The sequence below is a fragment of the Oncorhynchus mykiss genome, chromosome 23, assembly GCF_013265735.2.
Source record: "Oncorhynchus mykiss isolate Arlee chromosome 23, USDA_OmykA_1.1, whole genome shotgun sequence".
NCBI lineage: Eukaryota > Metazoa > Chordata > Actinopteri > Salmoniformes > Salmonidae > Oncorhynchus > Oncorhynchus mykiss.
The window spans coordinates 48,759,474-48,782,123 of record NC_048587.1 but is presented as its reverse complement, the minus strand read 5'-3'; the positions used below and the strand labels follow the sequence as shown (position 1 = coordinate 48,782,123).

At 47.9% G+C, this 22,650-nt stretch overlaps 1 protein-coding gene across 1 annotated transcript in view; it reads left to right on the top strand.

Moving 5' to 3' along the window:
* LOC110502911 (extracellular serine/threonine protein kinase FAM20C) overlaps positions 1-22,650 on the top strand; it is a 109,043-nt gene that overhangs the window by 56,525 nt on the left and 29,868 nt on the right. The window contains exon 4 of the mRNA XM_036960674.1: positions 19,909-20,001. Coding sequence (XP_036816569.1) covers positions 19,909-20,001 — 93 coding nt within the window. The remainder of the gene's footprint in view (positions 1-19,908; positions 20,002-22,650) is intronic.

The window sequence follows — 22,650 nt, the reverse complement described above, 5'->3', positions numbered from 1 at the left end:
TCAGGCTTCCATTTCTTCTCCCTGGACCTCCTCAATGTCCACCTCTTGAACATCAGAGTCTGAGGCCTCATCTTCATTGTCATTTTCCAACCTTGTTGAAGATGGCTTGTTGTCAGGCTCAAATTTGCCAGGATGGCCACCAATTTTTCAACCCTTGTATTGGTCAGCCTGTTGCGTGCTTTGGTGTGTGTGTACCCAAACAAAGACCAGTTGCGCTCTGAGGTGGCTGATGTTGGTGGGATTTAGAGAATGATGGAGGAAACAGGGTAAAGAGCCTCAGATCCACAAAGTCCCTTCCACCAGGTGGCTGATGAGATATGTTGGCACAACTGCCATATTGCATCTCCATACCAAAGCCCTTGCTTGAAAGTGTACTTCACCAGACTGACAAGAACCTTGCCCTCATCCAGGCCAAGGTGGCGAGACACGGTAGTGATGACACCATATGCCTTGTTGACCTCTGCACCAGCCAGGATGCTCTTGTCAGCATACTTGGGGTCCAACATCAAATCAAATCAAAGTTTATTTGTCACGTGCGCCAAATACAACAGGTGTAGTAGACCTTACATTGAAATGCTTACTTACAGGCCCAAAACAACCGTGCCATTTTTAAGTAAAGAATAGTTATTAGGTGAACAGTAGATAAGTAAGGAAATACAAAACAACAGTAAAAAGACAGTGAATAATAACAGTAGCGAGGCTATAACAGTAGCGAGGCGATATACAGGCACCGGTTAGTCGGTTAGTATGGTTAAAGTGACTATGCATATATGATAAACAGAGAGTAGCAGTAGCGTAAAAGAGGGGTTGGCAGGTGGTGGGTGGCGGGACACAATGCAGATAGTCCGGGTAGCCAATGTGTGGGGGCACCAGTTAGTCGGGCTAATTGAGGTAGTGTGTACATGAATGTATAATTAAAGTGACAATGCATATATGGTAAACAGAGAGTAGCAGCAGTGTAAAGAGGGGTTGGGGGGAACAATGCAAATTGTCTGGGTAGTCATTTGATTACCTGTTCAGGAGTCTTATGGATTGGGGTTAAAAGCTGTTGAGAAGCCTTTTGGTCCTAGACTTGGCGCTCCGGTACCGCTTGCCATGCGGTAGTAGAGAATCTATGACTGGGGTGGGGTCTTTGACAATTTTTAGGGCCTTCCTCTGACACCGCCTGGTGTAGATGTCCTGGATGGCAGGCAGCTTTGCCCCAGTGATGTACTGGGCTGTATGCAATACCCTCTCTAGTGCCTTGTGGTCGGAGGCCGAGCAGTTGCCGTACCAGGCAGTGATGCAACCTGTCAGGATGCTCTCGATGTTGCAACCTTTTTCAGGATCTGAGGACCCATGCCAAATCTTTTAGTTTCCTGAGGGGGAATAGGCTTTGTCGTGACTGTCTTGGTGTGTTTGGACCATTCTAGTTTGTTGGTGATTTCAACACCAAGGAACTTGAAGCTCTCAACCTGCTCCACTACAGCCACGTCGATGAGAATGGGGGCGTGCTCGGTCCTCCTTTTCCTGTAGTCCACAATCATCTCCTTAGTCTTGGTTACGTTGATGGATATGTTGTTATTCTGGCACCACCCGGCCAAGTCTCTGACCTCCTCCGTATAGGCTGTCTCATCGTTGTCGGTGATCAGGCCTATCACTGTCGTCTGCAAACTTAATGATGGTGTTGGAGTCATACCTGGCCATGCAGTCGTGGGTGAACAGGGAGTACAGGAGGAGGGGACTGAGCACTCACCCCTGAGGGGCTCCAGTGTTGAGGATCAGTGTGGCAAATGTGTTGCTACCTACCCTCACCACCTGGGGCCGGCCCGTCAGGAAGTCCAGGATCCAGTTGCAGAGGGAGGTGTTTAGTCCCAGGATCCTTAGCTTATTGATGAGCTTTGAGGGTACTATGGTGTTAAACGCTGAGCTGTAGTCAGTAAATAGCATTCTCACGTAGGTGTTCCTTTTGTCCAGGTGGGAAAGGGCAGTGTGGAGTGCAATTGGGTTGTATGCAAATTGGAGTGGGTCTAGGGTTTCTGGGATAATGGTGTTGACGTGATCCATTACCAGCCTTTCAAAGCACTTCATTTCGACAGGTTGCGTTGGTGTTCTTGGGCACAGGGACTCTGGTGGTCTGCTTGAAACATGTTGATATTACAGACTCAATCAGGGACATGTTGAAAATGTCAGTGAAGTCACATGCCAGTTGGTCAGCACATGCCCGAAGCACACGTCCTGGTAATCGGTCTGATTGTTGAACGAAGAGCGTGATCACACAGTCGTCCGGAATGGCTGATCCTCTAATGAATGCCTCAGATTTGCTTTCCCCGAAGCGAGCATAGAAGTGATTTAGTTCGTCTGGTAGGCTCGTGTCACTGGGCTTCCCTTTGTAGTCTGTAATAGTTTGCAAGCCCTGTCACATAAGACGAGCGTCGGAGCCAGTGTAGTACGATTCAATCTTAGCCCTCTATTGGCGCTTTGCCTGTTTTATGGTTCGTCGGAAGGAATAGCAGGATTTCTTATAAGTTTCCAGGTTAGAGTCCCGCACCTTGATAGCGGCAGCTCTACCCTTTAGCTCAGTGCGAATGGTTCCTGTAATCCATGGCTTCTGGTTGGGATATGTATGTACAGTCACTGTGGGGACGACGTATGTGGTGTTCTCCTCAATGCATTCGGAAGAATCCCGGAACATGTTCCAGTCTGTGATAGCAAAACAGTCCTGTAGTTTTGCATCTGCTTCATCTGACCACTTTTTTATAGACCGAGTCACTGGTGCTTCCTGCTTTAATGTACTCTGTGGCGTGTATGGGTTTCAGGCAGAAGTCTTCACGCTTTTTGATTGTATATCAGAACTGCATTTTCCTCTGCTTGGAGCAACAGTGAATTGGGCAGGGCAGTACGGATTTTTTCTCTTACATCTGCAAGCAGAGTGTGAACATCAAACAGGATGGCAGTGTCTCCCTCAATCTGTGCAATGGCTACTGCTATAGGTTTCAGGAGTTTCAGGCTGCTTACCACTCTCTCCCAAAATACGTCACCCAGGAGGATCCTCTTGATGGGGCTGTCCATATCGGCAGACTGTGATATGGCCATTTCTTGGAGAGACTCCTTCCCCTCCAGGAGACAGTCAAACATGATGACAACACCACAGTAATGGGTGTTGCTGGGCAGCTTCAATGTGGTGCTCTTATTTTTCTCATATTGCTTGGTGAGGTAGATTGATGACCTTTCACATACCTAACCATTTCCTTGGCTCTCTTGTAGAGTGTATCCATTGTTTTCAGTGCCATGATGTCCTTGAGGAGCAGATTCAATGCATGAGCAGCACAGCCAATGGGTGTGATGTGAGGGTAGGACTCATCCACTTTAGACCAAGCAGCCTTCATGTTCGCAGCATTGTGTCACCAGTGCAAATACCTTCTGTGGTCCAAGGTCATTGAAGACTGCCTTCAGCTCATCTGCAATGTACAGTAGAGACCAGTGTGTCTATTGTCCCTTGTGTCTGTGCTCTTGTAGAATACTGGTTGAGGGGTGGAGATGATGTAGTTAATTATTCCTTGCCCACGAACATTCGACCACCCATCAGAGATGATTACAATAGAGTCTTCTTTCTTCTTTCTCTGTTGAACTCTGCATCCAGCAAATGAGTAGATAAAGCATTTCTGGTTGGAGGGGTGTATGCTGGGCGGAGAACATTCAGAAATCTTTTCCAATACACATTGCTTGTGAGCATTAGAGGTGAACCAGTTGCATACACAGCTCGAGCAAGACATTCATCAGCATTTCTCTGACTACATTCCTCCAGTGAGTCAAAGAAACGTCTGATTCCAGGAGGAATCAGTATTTGCAAATGCACACAGCTTTTCCTTCTACAATGCCTGTGGCATTTTCCTGTAAAGATTAGAAAAAAATGAGTAAAAAAACAACAAATACAATTCCATGTACAGATAAATAGTTAAGCAGTTAGATTAAACAACTCCTTTGTAAGATAAATATTTTAAAATGAAACATGTATGGAAACAGGTGAATGAACACTCCTCAGTTAGTAGGCTCAAGCAAGCTAAAACCCACATGGTAGCAAAAACTAACTAGCAGAAATTGTTAACAAGTTAGAAATGATTTAAACACACTTTGCTGTAGGCTACTATTTACTAGTTATCAAAAAATAATGTATGTCGTATAAAACATGTTCACCCCACCCAGTATTGTAATCAAAACTTACCAGAAACCATGTTGTCCTTGGCTCAGACAGTGTAGTAGTGTGGGCTTAATAGCATCTCATTAGTCCATCTGGCCGTGCTTCTGCTCCAGAACTGTTCACCGGACGTGCTACCTGTCCCAGACCAGCTGTTTTCAACTCTCTAGAGACAGCAGGAGCGGTAGAGATACTCTCAATGATCGGCTATGAAAAGCCAACTGACATTTACTCCTGAGGTGCTGACTTGTTGCACCCTTGACAACTACTGTGATTATTATTATTATTTGACTATGCTGGTCATTTATGAACATTTGAACATCTTGGCCATGTTCTGTTATAATCTCCACCCGGCACAGCCAGAAGAGGACTGGCCACCCCTCATAGCCTGGTTCCTCTCTAGGTTTCTTCCTAGGTTTTGACCTTTCTAGAGAGTTTTTCCTAGCCACCGTGCTTCTACACCTGCATTGCTTGCTGTTTGGGGTTTTAGGCTGGGTTTCTGTACAACACTTTAATATATCAGCTGATGTAAGAAGGGCTATATAAATACATTTGATTTGATTTGATTAGTGTGCAAGATCTTGAGAATCAGCTGTACATGTGATTGACAGACAGTTAGCAAGTTTGTTAGGCTACTAATGACCAGCAGCAGCATCAGAGCTCGGAGAAGCCTAATTTCCTTGACGAGGCGGTCGCGTGGAATTTGACCGCCTTCATGACTCCTGACCGCTGCTGTTGCGGTAATATGGTCACCGCAACAGGGACAATATATCCGGAGAGAGCCATGGTTCCGTGAAACAGAGTATGTTACCGTCCCTGATGTCTCTCTGGAATGAGATCCTCACCCTGAGCTCATCTACTTTATTGTCCATGGACTAAACATCAGCAAGTAATATACTCAGAAGCGGTGGATGGTATGCACGCTGCCTGAGTCTGACTAGGGCCCCACTCCTTCTACCTCTTCTCCAGCTTCTGCGTTTTGGTGCAGCCCCCGGTATGAATAGAGCTTCCTCGGGAAGTTCTAAAGGATCCAGGTCTGGGAAGTAGAGTGACCGCTGATATAATGTCCCAAAGTTATTTCCGTATGTAGGTAATAATAGAAACATTCTGAGCAAATAATGTAAGAAATAACACAATAAAACCAAAATACTGCAAAGTTGGTTAGGAGCTAGAAACAGGGCGAGCATATCTGTCGGCACCATCTTGTTAGCGCCTAAAGACAACATCTCTTCCATGTTGGTTCCATGTGGAAACAACGTTGCTTAAACCAGTGTGTGCCTAGTGGGTTGCTGATTTTTAGCTTTGAAATGCACAGGTGTAACATAGACGCAGGAAGCAGGTGAAGTTAGGGAGTTTATTAACAACAAACATGGAATGATAAAAAACAAGAGAAGTGTCTGCAATGTTAGTAATGAAGTCCAGGTGTCACTGATGTTAGGGCACAGGTGTGCGTAATGATGTTTGCCAGGTGTCCGTAGAGATGGGTGGCCAGGAACTGATTGTTAGTAGACTGGTAATGTCGAGCGCCGGAGTGGGATAGCAGGAGTAGACATAACAACAGAATTGAAAGCTATATTGATATTGAAGTGTCATGTGTGCTCCCTCTCCGGTCTCTAGGTCACCAGGCTGCTGACTATTGCACATACCTGTCACCATCTTCACGTGCAGCAGTGCCTAATGACAATCATCTGGACTCCATCATCTCCTTGATTACCTGCCCTATTTATGGGGCAGGTAATCAGGTTCCTTCCCAGGCGTTATTGTTTCATGTCTGTGTGCTGTATTTATTAAATATTCACTCCCTGCACTTGCTTCCTGACTCTCAGTGCACATCGTTATATGCAGTTATAGGTGCCTGAGTTCTGCAGTGTATTCTAGTGCTGTTGCTGCTTATAATGCATCTACAATTTGCTACTGTGGCTGCTTGCAAATGTAGGATCGTAATTTCATCACTTTTTTTGTAGCTGAGAATTTTCCTGCACAGGAAGTAATACAAACTTGTAGTGTATTTGAGTTTTAAAAAGGCTTCATCAGCAGTGAGCGGTAAATCGCTCCCAGACGATGTATAGATGATGGATCCCTCTTTATGACCTGTTGATGTAGCTGCCTGCCTGGGCATTTACAGGATGTCATTACAACAGGGCCTGGTAGGGGAGGCTTGCTTATGGAGTATTGTAGTGAAGGATATTAGGTTATGCCTGTCAGTTTATCTACAGTGTCTGTGGTAGACGGGGGGTGTGGGTGTGGAGTAGCTGTGTGTGTGTGTGTGTGTGTGTGTGTGTGTGTGTGTGTGTGTGTGTGTGTGTGTGTGTGTGTGTGTGTGTGTGTGTGTGTGTGTGTGTGTGTGGGGGGGGGGGGGATTACAGATCTCATCCTGTATTGCATTGCAGGTGCAGGATCTGTCAGTCAATCCCTTGGCTGTCTCTTGCTGTCATCGTGAAAACTATTCAATAACACAATAACATGCAGTTCTTCTGCGTTCTCCTCACAGAGTAAAAATGCATTTCATGTTGTCTTGCCACACACTAACCCTCTAATGGCTGTTTCAAACTCGGATTTACACTTAGGTCTATTTATAGCTTAAACACAGGACTTTTTAAATGTTGGGAAGTTTAATAAAGAAGGGATATTTCTATCTGTTACCACCCAGCAAGGTCAAAGATATCAGGCCTCACACTTATAGTTATTAGCATTCAACACATGTTATTTGATATATCTTAGAAAGTAGACACACAGAGAAGAGCCTTGCCTATAGTGTCTTGGAAGTCAAAGTCAAATGGTAATGCAGAGAGAGAACCTGTCAGTCAGTCTTTTAGTACCGACCGACTCTCCAGTCATCTCCAATCCCTGTGTCAGAGTGTAACAGACCACCCCTGGGCCTTGAGAAATCAGCTGTATCCAAAGCCACATCCAACCTCTTCCTTTCACCCTCTCCCCCTCTCCTCAGCCAGAGATAGCCTTTAGCCATCCTCCTTTCAGCTGTGGGATCTGAGGCATCAGGGGGGGATTGAGGAGTGTTGAAGGGTCTTTACTGTTCTTGGAGATACAGAGTTGTCTCACAAACACACACACATACACACGCATACAGTACAGGCACGTATATGCACACACGCATGATGCACGCACGCACGCACACACCACACACACACACACACACACACAAACAGGCATACCTGGACCACCGTGTAGGAGTGGTTAAGAATCGTCTGGCTACAAGAGTCTCTAAGTGGAATGTTTACTGCCTAGCTGAGTATCTGTTCACACACTCCTCCCTCATTGACAAGGCAGTCTGGAGCATGCTCAAGGTCTCCTCCTCCTCCCCTCTTCTCCTCTCAAATTCTCTCATCCTCACCCAACCAGTACACACACACACTGTCTGACTGAGCACTAAATCACTATAAAACACAGCAGCCCATTGAGGCAGGGAGCGATACAGTGGTCATATACACTAGATAGCCTCTCCTATTTTAACTCTGTTTTTAAATGTGGCTGGGTAAAAGATACACTTAGAAATGAGGCGCCTCATTTCCAACACAACAACATGATTATGCTGATTATGCATATTTATTACATTATATTTTTAGTCATTGCTCTCATAAAAACTATAAGGTGCTTTTGTAGATAAATACGTCACCATCATCCTTTAGGGAGATGTGTGTTGCCTTTCTCCTTTGATCAGCTCTATGATCAGGCCTAGTACTCCAGTAGAGTTAAAACAACAAGCCACCACCACCATCAGGCCTAGTGCTCCAGTAGAGTTAAAACAACAGGCCACCACCACCATCAGGCCTAGTGCTCCAGTAGAGTTAAAACAACAGGCCACCACCACCATCAGGCCTAGTGCTCCAGTAGAGTTAAAACAACAGGCCACCACCACCATCAGGCCTAGTGCTCCAGTAGAGTTAAAACAACAAGCCACCACCACCATCAGGCCTAGTGCTCCAGTAGAGTTAAAACAACAGGCCACCACCACCATCAGGCCTAGTACTCCAGTAGAGTTAAAACAACAGGCCACCACCACCATCAGGCCTAGTGCTCCAGTAGAGTTAAAACAACAGGCCACCACCACCATCAGGCCTAGTACTCCAGTAGAGTTAAAACAACAGGCCACCACCACCATCAGGCCTAGTACTCCAGTAGAGTGAAAACAACAGGCCACCACCACCATCAGGCCTAGTACTCCAGTAGAGTTAAAACAACAGGCCACCACCACCATCAGGCCTAGTGCTCCAGTAGAGTTAAAACAACAGGCCACCACCACCATCAGGCCTAGTACTCCAGTAGAGTTAAAACAACAGGCCACCACCACCATCAGGCCTAGTACTCCAGTAGAGTTAAAACAACAGGCCACCACCACCATCAGGCCTGGTGCTCCAGTAGAGTTAAAACAACAAGCCACCACCACCATCAGGCCTAGTACTCCAGTAGAGTTAAAACAACAGGCCACCACCACCATCAGGCCTAGTACTCCAGTAGAGTTAAAACAACAAGCCACCACCACCATCAGGCCTAGTGCTCCAGTAGAGTTAAAACAACAAGCCACCACCACCATCAGGCCTAGTACTCCAGTAGAGTTAAAACAACAGGCCACCACCACCATCAGGCCTAGTGCTCCAGTAGAGTTAAAACAACAGGCCACCACCACCATCAGGCCTAGTACTCCAGTAGAGTTAAAACAACAGGCCACCACCACCATCAGGCCTAGTACTCCAGTAGAGTTAAAACAACAGGCCACCACCACCATCAGGCCTAGTGTTCCAGTAGAGTTAAAACAACAGGCCACCACCACCATCAGGCCTAGTGCTCCAGTAGAGTTAAAACAACAAGCCACCACCACCATCAGGCCTAGTACTCCAGTAGAGTTAAAACAACAAGCCACCACCACCATCAGGCCTAGTACTCCAGTAGAGTTAAAACAACAGGCCACCACCACCATCAGGCCTGGTGCTCAAGTGGAGTTAAAACAACAGGCCACCACCACCATCAGGCCTAGTACTCCAGTAGAGTTAAAACAACAAGCCACCACCACCATCAGGCCTAGTGCTCCAGTAGAGTTAAAACAACAGGCCACCACCACCATCAGGCCTAGTACTCCAGTAGAGTTAAAACAACAGGCCACCACCACCATCAGGCCTAGTACTCCAGTAGAGTTAAAACAACAGGCCACCACCACCATCAGGCCTAGTGCTCCAGTAGAGTTAAAACAACAGGCCACCACCACCATCAGGCCTAGTGCTCCAGTAGAGTTAAAACAACAGGCCACCACCACCATCAGGCCTAGTACTCCAGTAGAGTTAAAACAACAAGCCACCACCACCATCAGGACTAGTACTCCAGTAGAGTTAAAACAACAAGCCACCACCACCATCAGGCCTAGTGCTCCAGTAGAGTTAAAACAACAGGCCACCACCACCATCAGGCCTAGTGCTCCAGTAGAGTTAAAACAACAGGCCACCACCACCATCAGGCCTAGTGCTCCAGTAGAGTTAAAACAACAGGCCACCACCACCATCAGGCCTAGTGCTCCAGTAGAGTTAAAACAACAAGCCACCACCACCATCAGGCCTAGTGCTCCAGTAGAGTTAAAACAACAGGCCACCACCACCATCAGGCCTAGTACTCCAGTAGAGTTAAAACAACAGGCCACCACCACCATCAGGCCTAGTGCTCCAGTAGAGTTAAAACAACAGGCCACCACCACCATCAGGCCTAGTACTCCAGTAGAGTTAAAACAACAGGCCACCACCACCATCAGGCCTAGTACTCCAGTAGAGTGAAAACAACAGGCCACCACCACCATCAGGCCTAGTACTCCAGTAGAGTTAAAACAACAGGCCACCACCACCATCAGGCCTAGTGCTCCAGTAGAGTTAAAACAACAGGCCACCACCACCATCAGGCCTAGTACTCCAGTAGAGTTAAAACAACAGGCCACCACCACCATCAGGCCTAGTACTCCAGTAGAGTTAAAACAACAGGCCACCACCACCATCAGGCCTGGTGCTCCAGTAGAGTTAAAACAACAAGCCACCACCACCATCAGGCCTAGTACTCCAGTAGAGTTAAAACAACAGGCCACCACCACCATCAGGCCTAGTACTCCAGTAGAGTTAAAACAACAAGCCACCACCACCATCAGGCCTAGTGCTCCAGTAGAGTTAAAACAACAAGCCACCACCACCATCAGGCCTAGTACTCCAGTAGAGTTAAAACAACAGGCCACCACCACCATCAGGCCTAGTGCTCCAGTAGAGTTAAAACAACAGGCCACCACCACCATCAGGCCTAGTACTCCAGTAGAGTTAAAACAACAGGCCACCACCACCATCAGGCCTAGTACTCCAGTAGAGTTAAAACAACAGGCCACCACCACCATCAGGCCTAGTGTTCCAGTAGAGTTAAAACAACAGGCCACCACCACCATCAGGCCTAGTGCTCCAGTAGAGTTAAAACAACAAGCCACCACCACCATCAGGCCTAGTACTCCAGTAGAGTTAAAACAACAAGCCACCACCACCATCAGGCCTAGTACTCCAGTAGAGTTAAAACAACAGGCCACCACCACCATCAGGCCTGGTGCTCAAGTGGAGTTAAAACAACAGGCCACCACCACCATCAGGCCTAGTACTCCAGTAGAGTTAAAACAACAAGCCACCACCACCATCAGGCCTAGTGCTCCAGTAGAGTTAAAACAACAGGCCACCACCACCATCAGGCCTAGTACTCCAGTAGAGTTAAAACAACAGGCCACCACCACCATCAGGCCTAGTACTCCAGTAGAGTTAAAACAACAGGCCACCACCACCATCAGGCCTAGTGCTCCAGTAGAGTTAAAACAACAGGCCACCACCACCATCAGGCCTAGTGCTCCAGTAGAGTTAAAACAACAGGCCACCACCACCATCAGGCCTAGTACTCCAGTAGAGTTAAAACAACAAGCCACCACCACCATCAGGCCTAGTACTCCAGTAGAGTTAAAACAACAGGCCACCACCACCATCAGGCCTAGTACTCCAGTAGAGTTAAAACAACAGGCCACCACCACCATCAGGCCTAGTACTCCAGTAGAGTTAAAACAACAGGCCACCACCACCATCAGGCCTAGTGCTCCAGTAGAGTTAAAACAACAGGCCACCACCACCATCAGGCCTAGTACTCCAGTAGAGTTAAAACAACAAGCCACCACCACCATCAGGCCTAGTACTCCAGTAGAGTTAAAACAACAGGCCACCACCACCATCAGGCCTAGTACTCCAGTAGAGTTAAAACAACAAGCCATCACCACCATCAGGCCTAGTGCTCCAGTAGAGTTAAAACAACAGGCCACCACCACCATCAGGCCTGGTGCTCCAGTAGAGTTACAACAACAGGCCACCACCACCATCAGGCCTAGTACTCCAGTAGATTTAAAACAACATGCCACCACCACCATCAGGCCTAGTGCTCCAGTAGAGTTAAAACAACAGGCCACCACCACCATCAGGCCTAGTGCTCCAGTAGAGTTAAAACAACAGGCCACCACCACCATCAGGCCTAGTACTCCAGTAGAGTTAAAACAACAGGCCACCACCACCATCAGGCCTAGTGCTCCAGTAGAGTTAAAACAACAGGCCACCACCACCATCAGGCCTAGTACTCCAGTAGAGTTAAAACAACAAGCCACCACCACCATCAGGCCTAGTGCTCCAGTAGAGTTAAAACAACAGGCCACCACCACCATCAGGCCTAGTGCTCCAGTAGAGTTAAAACAACAGGCCACCACCACCATCAGGCCTGGTGCTCCAGTAGAGTTACAACAACAGGCCACCACCACCATCAGGCCTAGTACTCCAGTAGAGTTAAAACAACAGGCCACCACCACCATCAGGCCTGGTGCTCCAGTGGATTGACTAGTGTTCCATTATTAAAGTGAGCAGTGATTCCAAGCCTATGTATACAGGGCAGCAGCCTCTATGGAGCAGGGTTGCATAATCGGGTGGAAGCCGGCTAGTGATGGCTATTTAACAGTCTGATGGCCTTAAGATAAAAGCTGTTTTTCAGTCTCTCGGTCCCCGATTTGATGCACCTGTACTGACCTCACCTTCTGGATGATAGCGAGGTGAACAGGCCATGGCTCGGTGGTTATTTTCCTTTATTATCTTTTTTGCCTTCCTGTGACATCGGGTGCTGTAGGTGTCCTGGAGGGCAGGTAGTTTGCCCCCGGTGATTTTTTGGGTTACAGGGGGTGCAGTTGCTGTACCAGGCAGTGATAGTGCCTGACAGGAAGCTCTCAATTGTGCGTCTCTAAAAGTTTGTGAGGGCTTTAGAGACCAAGCCAAATTTCTTCAGCCTCCTGAGGTTGAAGAGGCCCTATTGCGTGGTATGTCAGCGATGTGTACGTCGAGGAACTTGAAGCATTCCACATTCTCCACTGCGGTCCCGTTGAAGTGGATAAGGGCGTTCTCCCTCTGCTGTTTACTGAGTACACGATCAGCTCCTTCATTTTGTTGATGTTGAGTGAGAGGTTATTTACTGGCACCACTCTCCCAAGGCACTCACCTCCTCCTTGTAGGCTGTCTCGTAATTGTTGGTAATCAGGCCTACTACTGTTGTTTCATCTGCAAAATTGATAATTGAGTAGGAGGCGTGCATGGCCACGCAGTCATGGGTGAACAGGGAGTACAGGATGGGGCTGAGCACGCACCCTTGTGGGGCCCCTGTGTTGAGGATCAGTAAATACCTTTTCACGACAGGAAGTTATAGAAATGTTTTGTGTAGAACAGATATGAGTCTCTGACATATGGAATAGGGACTTTTAGCAGCTCTATGCCATTTTCTATCTACAACATACTGAACATGAACCCTTCCTAAACAGCCCCAGAGGGACACCATGTGTGTGAAACAGGGTTTTTCTGCAGCCAGCTCTTCATCCTACAGTATGTGTCTGTTTAACAGATTATAGATTACAGAGACTGGAGGCAGCCTTTAAATGCACCTGTAAGGGCAGAGTAATGCCCTTGTCCTTTTCCTCTGTAGGTCCTTTACACAACATTTTTGCCACATATAATCTATGCTCTACATGAGCCCACAGTAAGTATGCACTTATCATGTCAATATGACTTTGGGACAAAAGGACTTCTCTGCCACATAGGTTCTTAGTTTTTCTGTCAGTGAGAGGTCAGGTATGATATGTAGTGTACAGGTATGCCTATGGTTTTCCTGTTGCGCATTGCTACTATTCTCACACGCCAGTGTTTGCAGAGACACTGCAGGCCTATTGGCTGCCTTGGGCTTCCAAGCCGCCATGCTGCCAAGAAGTTGTCTAACCCTGGAGTGTAAACTATGTGTTTACTCCTTGCTACAGGGTCACGACAATACCCTCCTCCCCCTGATAGGAATCACAGATGCCTCCTTAGCTTCTCTCTCTCTCTCTCTCTCTCTCTCTCTCTCTCTCTCTCTCTCTCTCACTCGCTCCTTCTCTATCTCTCGCTCTCTCTCCCATATCTCTCTCCCTCCCTCTCTACCCCCTCCCCTCGCTCTCTCTCTCTCTAGGCCGGTGTGTAATACCATGCTCCAGATAGATAGCTTTATTGGCATTTGAATTAGATGTGTATCAAAGTAATTACCCAGCCTTCCTGCCTCTGGGCAAGACACTCATTGACAAATACGTGTCAATGCTGGATCATCTCTGGCCATGTAGACAATAAGAGGGGAACACACACACACACCATGCATATAGGCACACACACAAACACACACATCCCACACACACCGTGCATGCACACACACACACACACATCACACACACGTACGTACGTGAGGCACACGCACATGACAGCCACAGAATGTCAGAGGGGACACAGCAAGACAGGGTCTTAGACAGTCAGGGGGGACACAGCAAGACAGGGTCTTAGACAGTCAGGGGGGGACACAGCAAGACAGGGTCTTAGACAGTCAGGGGGGGACACAGCAAGACAGGGTCTTAGACAATCGGGGGGGGACACAGCAAGACAGGGTCTTAGACAGTCTGGGGGGGACACAGCAAGACAGGGTCTTAGACAGTCGGGGGGGGACCCAGCAAGACAGGGTCTTAGACAGTCAGGGGGGACACAGCAAGACAGGGTCTTAGACAGTCAGGGGGAGACACAGCAAGACAAGGTCTTAGACAGTCAGGGGGGACACAGCAAGACAGGGTCTTAGACAGTCAGGGGGGGGGGACACAGCAAGACAGGGTCTTAGACAGTCAGGGGGACACAGCAAGACAAGGTCTTAGACAGTCAGGGGGGACACAGCATGACAGGGTCTTAGACAGTCAGGGGGGACACAGCAAGACAGGGTCTTAGACAGTCAGGGGGGGGCACAGCAAGACAGGGTCTTAGACAGTCAGGGGGGGACACAGCAAGACAGGGTCTTAGACAGTCAGTGGGGGACACAGCAAGACAGGGTCTTAGACAGTCAGGGGGGGACACAGCAAGACAGGGTCTTAGACAGTCAGGGGGGACACAGCAAGACAAGGTCTTAGACAGTCAGGGGGGACACAGCAAGACAAGGTCTTAGACAGTCAGGGGGGACACAGCAAGACACGGTCTTAGACAGTCAGGGGGGACACAGCAAGACAAGGTCTTAGACAGTCAGGGGGGACACAGCAAGACAAGGTCTTAGACAGCCGCTGGGCCATAGGTTAACACAGTGATTCTGTTGCACAGAAATGAAATCCAAGATTTTGTTATGTCTAGTTTTCACAAGGAAAGGAATGTGTTAGGAATGTGTGTGGTATGATTGTGGATTTTCAGGAGCCTGAATGACCTTGAATCATAGGACTGAATGTTTGCCAGAAGAAAATGTGTTTAAAGCTTGTAGGCCTACTGTACTAGTGCAGTAACTAGAGAGAAGACTTGTTTTCATACGCATTTTTTCACTTGAGAAGAAATACTGAACCTAATATCTTTAGATGCGAAATTGCTTGGCCCAAGAAAGTCTCTTCTTCTTATTGGTGTTGTGAGTGTTCAGTGACCAGCCGGAGGAAGACGACACGACAGCACCTTCCTCAGGGGATAGGTACTCAGTGTAAAGCCAATTAGTGCACACCTGGGCCCACTAATTGGCTTGGTGTCTCCCTCTATACAGTCGTGGCCAAAAGTTTTGAGAATGACACGAATATTTATTTTCACAGATTCTGCTGCCTCAGTTTGTATGATGGCAATTGAACTGAATCAACAAAAAAAACATTTCCACTGCATTTCATCCCTGCCACAAAAGGACCAGCTGACATCATGTCAGTGATTCTCTCATTAACACAGGTGTGAGTGTTGATGAGGACAAGGCTGGAGATCACTCTGTCATGCTGATTGAGTTCGAATAATAGACTGGAAGCTTCAAAAGTAGGGTGGTGCTTGGAATCATTGTTCTTCCTCTGTCAATCATGGTTACCTGCAAGGAAACACGTGCCGTCATCATTGCTTTGCACAAAAAGGGCTTCACAGGCAAGGATATTGCTGCCAGTAAGATTGCACCTAAATCAACCATTTATCGGATCATCAAGAACTTCAAGGAGAGCGGTTAAATTGTTGTGAAGAAGGCTTCAAGGTGCCCAAGAAAGTCCAGCAAGCGCCAGGACCGTCTCCTAAAGTTGATTCAGCTGCGGGTTCGGGGCACCAACAGTACAGAGCTTGCTCAAGAATGGCAGCAGGCAGGTGTGAGTGCATCTGCACACACAGTGAGGCGAAGACTTTTGGAGGATGGCCTGGTGTCAAGAAGGGCAGCAAAGCCACTTATCTCCAGGAAAAACATCAGTGACAGACTGATATTCTGCAAAAAGTACAGGGATTGGACTGCTGATGTCACGTTCGTCATAATAACACTCAGACCAAAGCGCAGTGTGGAATCGGTTCGACATGTTTTATTGAAGTGAACCGCACAAAAAAAACATAAAGAATCAACGAAACGTGACGTTCTGGAGTGCTCACAGGCATCTACACAAAAACAAAATCCCACAAAACACAGTGGGGAAATGGCTGCCTAAATATGATCCCAATCCCAATTAGAGACAATGATAAACAGCTGCCTCTGATTGGGAACTATACCAGGCCAACATAAAAATAATCCCATTGAAAACTTGTGGTCAATCCTCAAAAGGTGGGTGGACAAACAAAAACCCACAAATTCTGACAAACTCCAAGGATTGATTATGCAAGAATGGGCTGCCATCAGTCAGGATGTGGCCCAGAAGTTAATTGACAGCATGCCAGGGCGGATTGCAGAGGTCTTGAAAAAGAAAGGTCAACACTGCAAATATTGACTCTTTGCATCAACTTCATGTAATTGTCAATAAAAGCCTTTGACGCTGATGAAATGCTTGTAATTATACTTCAGTATAACATAGTAACATCTGACAAAAATATCTAAAGACACTGAAGCAGCAAACTTTGTGGAAATTAATATTTATGTATAGGTGTGCCAGGAGAAGAGCTGGGGATGAATTGGGATCAGACACAGGGATCTGTGAGGACATCAGACTTTCCTACCTCAGAGAAAGTGTCTTCATCTGATGCACCTTGGCTCTATGTTAAACAAGGCAGGCTAAAGATAGAGGGAAGCGTTCCCCATGTAAATATGATGTGTAGACGATAGCCGTTTGTTGTTTTGTGTTCCCTTTTTGGCCACAGCCTTTTGGTCAGCTGCTTAGTTTATGTTTATTCTTTTTACGCCGTTGTTTCAGCGTTGGACCCTACCTTGTACTGGGCTTATTTTATCGGGCGAAAGAAACCCTGTTTAGTGACAATACAAAAGAAAAGGAACCACAACCACTGCCTCCGGTCTGTTAATTTCATGCCTCCCTCCAGTGTTAGAGTATTTCGGACGAGCTGATCCGTCACAGTGTATTTTAGTAGTGGTTTCTTTGCAGCTATTCGACCATGAAGGCCTCTGAACAGTTAATGTTGAGATGTGTCTGTTGAACTTTTGAAGCATTTATTTGGGCTGCAATCTGAGGGGCAGTTAACTCTAATGAATGTATCCTCTGCAGCAGAAGTAACTCTGGGTCTTCCTTTCCTATGGCGGTCCTCATGAGAGCCAGTTTCATCATAGTGCTTGATGGTTTTTGCAGCTGCACTTAAAGAAACTTTAAAAGTTCTTGAATTTGTCCGGATTGACTGACCTTCATATCTTAAAGTAATGATGGACGGTCGTTTTTCTTTGCTTATTTGAGCTGTTCTTGCCATAATATGGACTTGGTCTTTTACCAAATAGGGCTATCTTCTGTATACCACCCCTACCTTGTCATAACAGAACTGATTGGCTCAAACGCATTAAGAAGGAAAGAAATTCCACAAATTAACTTTTAACAAGGCACATCTGTTAATTGAAATGCATTCCAGGTCACTACCTCATGAAGCTGGTTGAGAGAATGCCAAGAGTATGCAAAGCTGTCATGAAGGCAAAGGATGGCTACGTTGAAGAATCTAAAATTTAAAATATATTTTGATTTGTTTGACACGTTTTTGGTTCCTACATGATTCCATGTGTGTAATTTCATAGTTTTGATGTCTTCACTATTATTGTACAATGTAGAAAATAGTAAAAAATAAAGAAAACCCTGGAATGAGTAGGTGTGTCCAAACTTTTGACTGATACTGTATATCATAAATATCTTGTTGTAATTACAATTATTCTGAAGACCAATGTATCCTTAACTACAACAACGTTCTCAGTAATGGTTACAGAAACATTTCACTTCCTGTGACTGATATGTGCTTGGCTGAATGCACCGACTCTAAGTTGCTAAACAAGAACGCACGCTAAATGACCAAAATGTAAACATGAACTTGCAAAGAACAATGGGTAATATGTCACTAGGTAATTACAGTAATATGCTGTAATTGTAATTAGTACTGTGATTAGTAACTCACTTGGTACTGTAATTTCTGCCAATAAGTTACTGTACATTTTACAGGAAATGTCTTACAGTGTAACCAAACACCATACGTAGGCCTAAGCAGAGTCACTTTTTCACTGTTGTTATTCTCATCAGGCAAAGACAGTCTGTTTCAAATTAGCGGTCCCTGTAGAGTCTTCTTCTTAGAAGATAGAATCTGCAGGCTGACTGGTCTTTGAGGATGAACACGCGAGAGAGAGAGAGAAAGAGGGGGAGAGACAAAGAAAAAGAGAACAAGAGACAGCGAGAGAGAGCTGAGTATGGAAGGAAGGAGGGATGAGGAAGCGTTAGTAGAGAGTTAGGAATGCGTTGTGGAGTGTTCCATGATTCCGGGTGAGTTATGTAATGATGGGTGCATATGTCAGCTTCACAGCTGTGGAGCAACAATCACACACAGCTGAAGGCTACAGAGAGAGGGAGAGAGAGAGAAAGAGGGAGACAGCGAAAGTGAGAGAGAGGGAGAGGACATGAGGGGGGAGAGTGTGAGGAAGAAAGGGGGAATAGAGAGACAGAGAAGTGCTTGAGGGAGGAAGAGAGAGAGGGGGAGGGTGAGAAAGAGTGATAGAAGAAGAGAGAGAGCGTAGCGCATTGCCTTGCCAAGATAATAATCTGTTTCCAATCCTCCTCCTGTCCCTCCTGTCCTCTCCTCTGCTCACTACCCCTCCTCAGCTGATGAGATAAGGCCTGCAGAGTAGGTATGGATGTGGAGGAGGTTGCAGACCCATTTCTCCTGAAACGACTTCTCTCTGATTGTGTTTTTTATTCTTCTAAAGCTTGTGTAAACAACAGTGTGAGAGCGAACGTGAAGCATGTCATTGAATGGATGGAACAGTCCCATCTCAGCTATGTTCCTTCTATTAATCAGCAATACACCCTGACTACACGTAGATGTTGGATGTTTTGTGGTATTTATGTTGTTGTGATTAACAGAGTTTGTGAACTGCAGTTCAACTTGCTATCATTTCTTTACTGAAAAACATACCTTCTGTGTCAGCTCGTTGATAATCTAAATGTACCAAAGTGTATGTCTGTTTTTCTTCAGCCTCAATGCCTTTGACTCTTTTGTGCCTCGCCTCTAGACTCATCCTCTCTGTTGGGCTCTCTGAGAGGGTTAAGCCTTAAAAAGCTTTTTTTAAACAGTCAAAGCTTTCGGTCAGACAGTGTGTGGAAAGCATTTTCAGGGAGGATCATAGGACTCCAGAAATAGGTACGGTAGAGGGCTACAGTAACCTCGAATCTCAAACACAAAGCCACAATACAATCCGCAAAGTTTCAATTGTGGCTTCACCTCTGTTAGTGCTTCAGAGAGGGCCTTGGTTGTGTGGTAGGCGGTGTCTCTTTGTTAGGTATAGAAGTTGGCATCTTAAAATCCTAGATCTGTGCCTAGAGCAACGTCTATCTACCCAGATAAAACTTTGATCTACCTTGACACTGATCTAAGGTAAATGCAGCGTTCTTTCTCCTAAGGCTATGCTTCGGGAAGGGGAAGCTGATCCTAGATCTGTGCCTACTCAGAGCTTATTTTTTTGTATGGGGTTAAGAGAACAGGGTTCTCTGTAAACCCCTGACCTCTATAAACCCCTGACCTTTTCTTGTATGGGGTTAAGAGAACAGGGCTCTCTGTAAACCCCTGACCTTTTCTTGTATGGGGTTAAGAGAACAGGGTTCTCTGTAAACCCCTGACCTCTATAAACCCCTGACCTTTTCTTGTATGGGGTTAAGAGAACAGGGCTCTCTGTAAACCCCTGACCTTTTCTTGTATGGGGTTAAGAGAACAGGGTTCTCTGTAAACCCCTGACCTTTGCCCTTTCCCCTGCAGGCAGACTCGGGAGCAGGAGACGCCCCCTGACTTCTTCTACTTTTCGGACTTTGAGAGACATAATGCTGAGATCGCTGCCTTTCATCTGGACAGGTAAATCACACACACACACCTGTACCTGACACAAAGAATCCACAGTGTGTATGTAGACACCCACCACCTCCGGAGTTAGTCAGACACCCACCACCTCCGGAGTTAGTCAGACACCCACCACCTCCGGAGTTAGTCAGACATGCACCACCTCCGGAGTTAGCCAGACACCCACCACCTCCGGAGTTAGTCAGACACCCACCACCTCCGGAGTTAGTCAGACACCCACCACCTCCGGAGTTAGTCAGACACCCACCACCTCCGGAGTTAGTCAGACACCCACCACCTCCGGAGTTAGCCAGACACCCACCACCTCGGGAGTTAGTCAGACACCCACCACCTCGGGAGTTAGTCAGACACCCACCACCTCCGGAGTTAGTCAGACACCCACCACCTCCGGAGTTAGTCAGACATGCACCACCTCCGGAGTTAGCCAGACACCCACCACCTCCGGAGTTAGCCAGGCACCCACCACCTCGGGAGTTAGCCAGACACCCACCACCTCGGGAGTTAGTCAGACACCCACCACCTCCGGAGTTAGTCAGACACCCACCACCTCCGTAGTTAGCCAGACACCCACCACCTCCGTAGTTAGTCAGACACCCACCACCTCCGTAGTTAGTCAGACACCCACCACCTCCGTAGTTAGTCAGACACCCACCACCTCCGGAGTTAGTCAGACACCCACAACCTCCGGAGTTAGTCAGACACCCACAACCTCCGTAGTTAGTCAGACACCCACCACCTCCGTAGTTAGTCAGACACCCACCACCTCCGGAGTTAGTCAGACACCCACAACCTCTGGAGTTAGTCAGACACCCACCACCTCTGGAGTTAGTCAGACACCCACCACCTCCGGAGTTAGTCAGACACCCACTACCTCCGTAGTTAGTCAGACACCCACCACCTCTGGAGTTAGTCAGACACCCACCACCTCCGGAGTTAGCCAGACACCCACCACCTCCGGAGTTAGTCAGACACCCACCACCTCCGGAGTTAGTCAGACACCCACCACCTCCGGAGTTAGTCAGACACCCACCACCTCTGGAGTTAGTCAGACACCCACCACCTCCGGAGTTAGTCAGACACCCACCACCTCCGGAGTTAGTCAGACACCCACCACCTCCGGAGTTAGTCAGACACCCACCACCTCTGGAGTTAGTCAGACACCCACCACCTCCGGAGTTAGCCAGACACCCACCACCTCCGGAGTTAGCCAGACACCCACCACCTCCGGAGTTAGCCAGACACCCACCACCTCCGGAGTTAGCCAGACACCCACCACCTCCGGAGTTAGTCAGACACCCACCACCTCCGGAGTTAGTCAGACATGCACCACCTCGGGAGTTAGCCAGACACCCACCACCTCCGGAGTTAGTCAGACACCCACCACCTCCGGAGTTAGCCAGACACCCACCACCTCCGGAGTTAGTCAGACACCCACCACCTCTGGAGTTAGTCAGACACCCACCACCTCCTGAGTTAGTCAGACACCCACCACCTCTGGAGTTAGTCAGACACCCACCACCTCCTGAGTTAGTCAGACACCCACCACCTCCGGAGTTAGTCAGACACCCACCACCTCCGGAGTTAGCCAGACACCCACCACCTCCGGAGTTAGCCAGACACCCACCACCTCGGGAGTTAGTCAGACACCCACCACCTCGGGAGTTAGTCAGACACCCACCACCTCCGGAGTTAGTCAGACACCCACCACCTCCGGAGTTAGTCAGACACCCACCACCTCCGGAGTTAGTCAGACACCCACCACCTCCGGAGTTAGCCAGACACCCACCACCTCGGGAGTTAGTCAGACACCCACCACCTCGGGAGTTAGTCAGACACCCACCACCTCCGGAGTTAGTCAGACACCCACCACCTCCGGAGTTAGTCAGACATGCACCACCTCCGGAGTTAGTCAGACACCCACCACCTCGGGAGTTAGCCAGGCACCCACCACCTCGGGAGTTAGTCAGACACCCACCACCTCAGGAGTTAGTCAGACACCCACCACCTCCGTAGTTAGCCAGACACCCACCACCTCCGGAGTTAGTCAGACATGCACCACCTCCGGAGTTAGCCAGACACCCACCACCTCCGGAGTTAGCCAGGCACCCACCACCTCGGGAGTTAGCCAGACACCCACCACCTCGGGAGTTAGTCAGACACCCACCACCTCCGGAGTTAGTCAGACACCCACCACCTCCGTAGTTAGCCAGACACCCACCACCTCCGTAGTTAGTCAGACACCCACCACCTCCGTAGTTAGTCAGACACCCACCACCTCCGTAGTTAGTCAGACACCCACCACCTCCGGAGTTAGTCAGACACCCACAACCTCCGGAGTTAGTCAGACACCCACAACCTCCGTAGTTAGTCAGACACCCACCACCTCCGTAGTTAGTCAGACACCCACCACCTCCGGAGTTAGTCAGACACCCACAACCTCTGGAGTTAGTCAGACACCCACCACCTCTGGAGTTAGTCAGACACCCACCACCTCCGGAGTTAGTCAGACACCCACCACCTCTGGAGTTAGTCAGACACCCACCACCTCCGGAGTTAGCCAGACACCCACCACCTCCGGAGTTAGCCAGACACCCACCACCTCCGGAGTTAGCCAGACACCCACCACCTCCGGAGTTAGCCAGA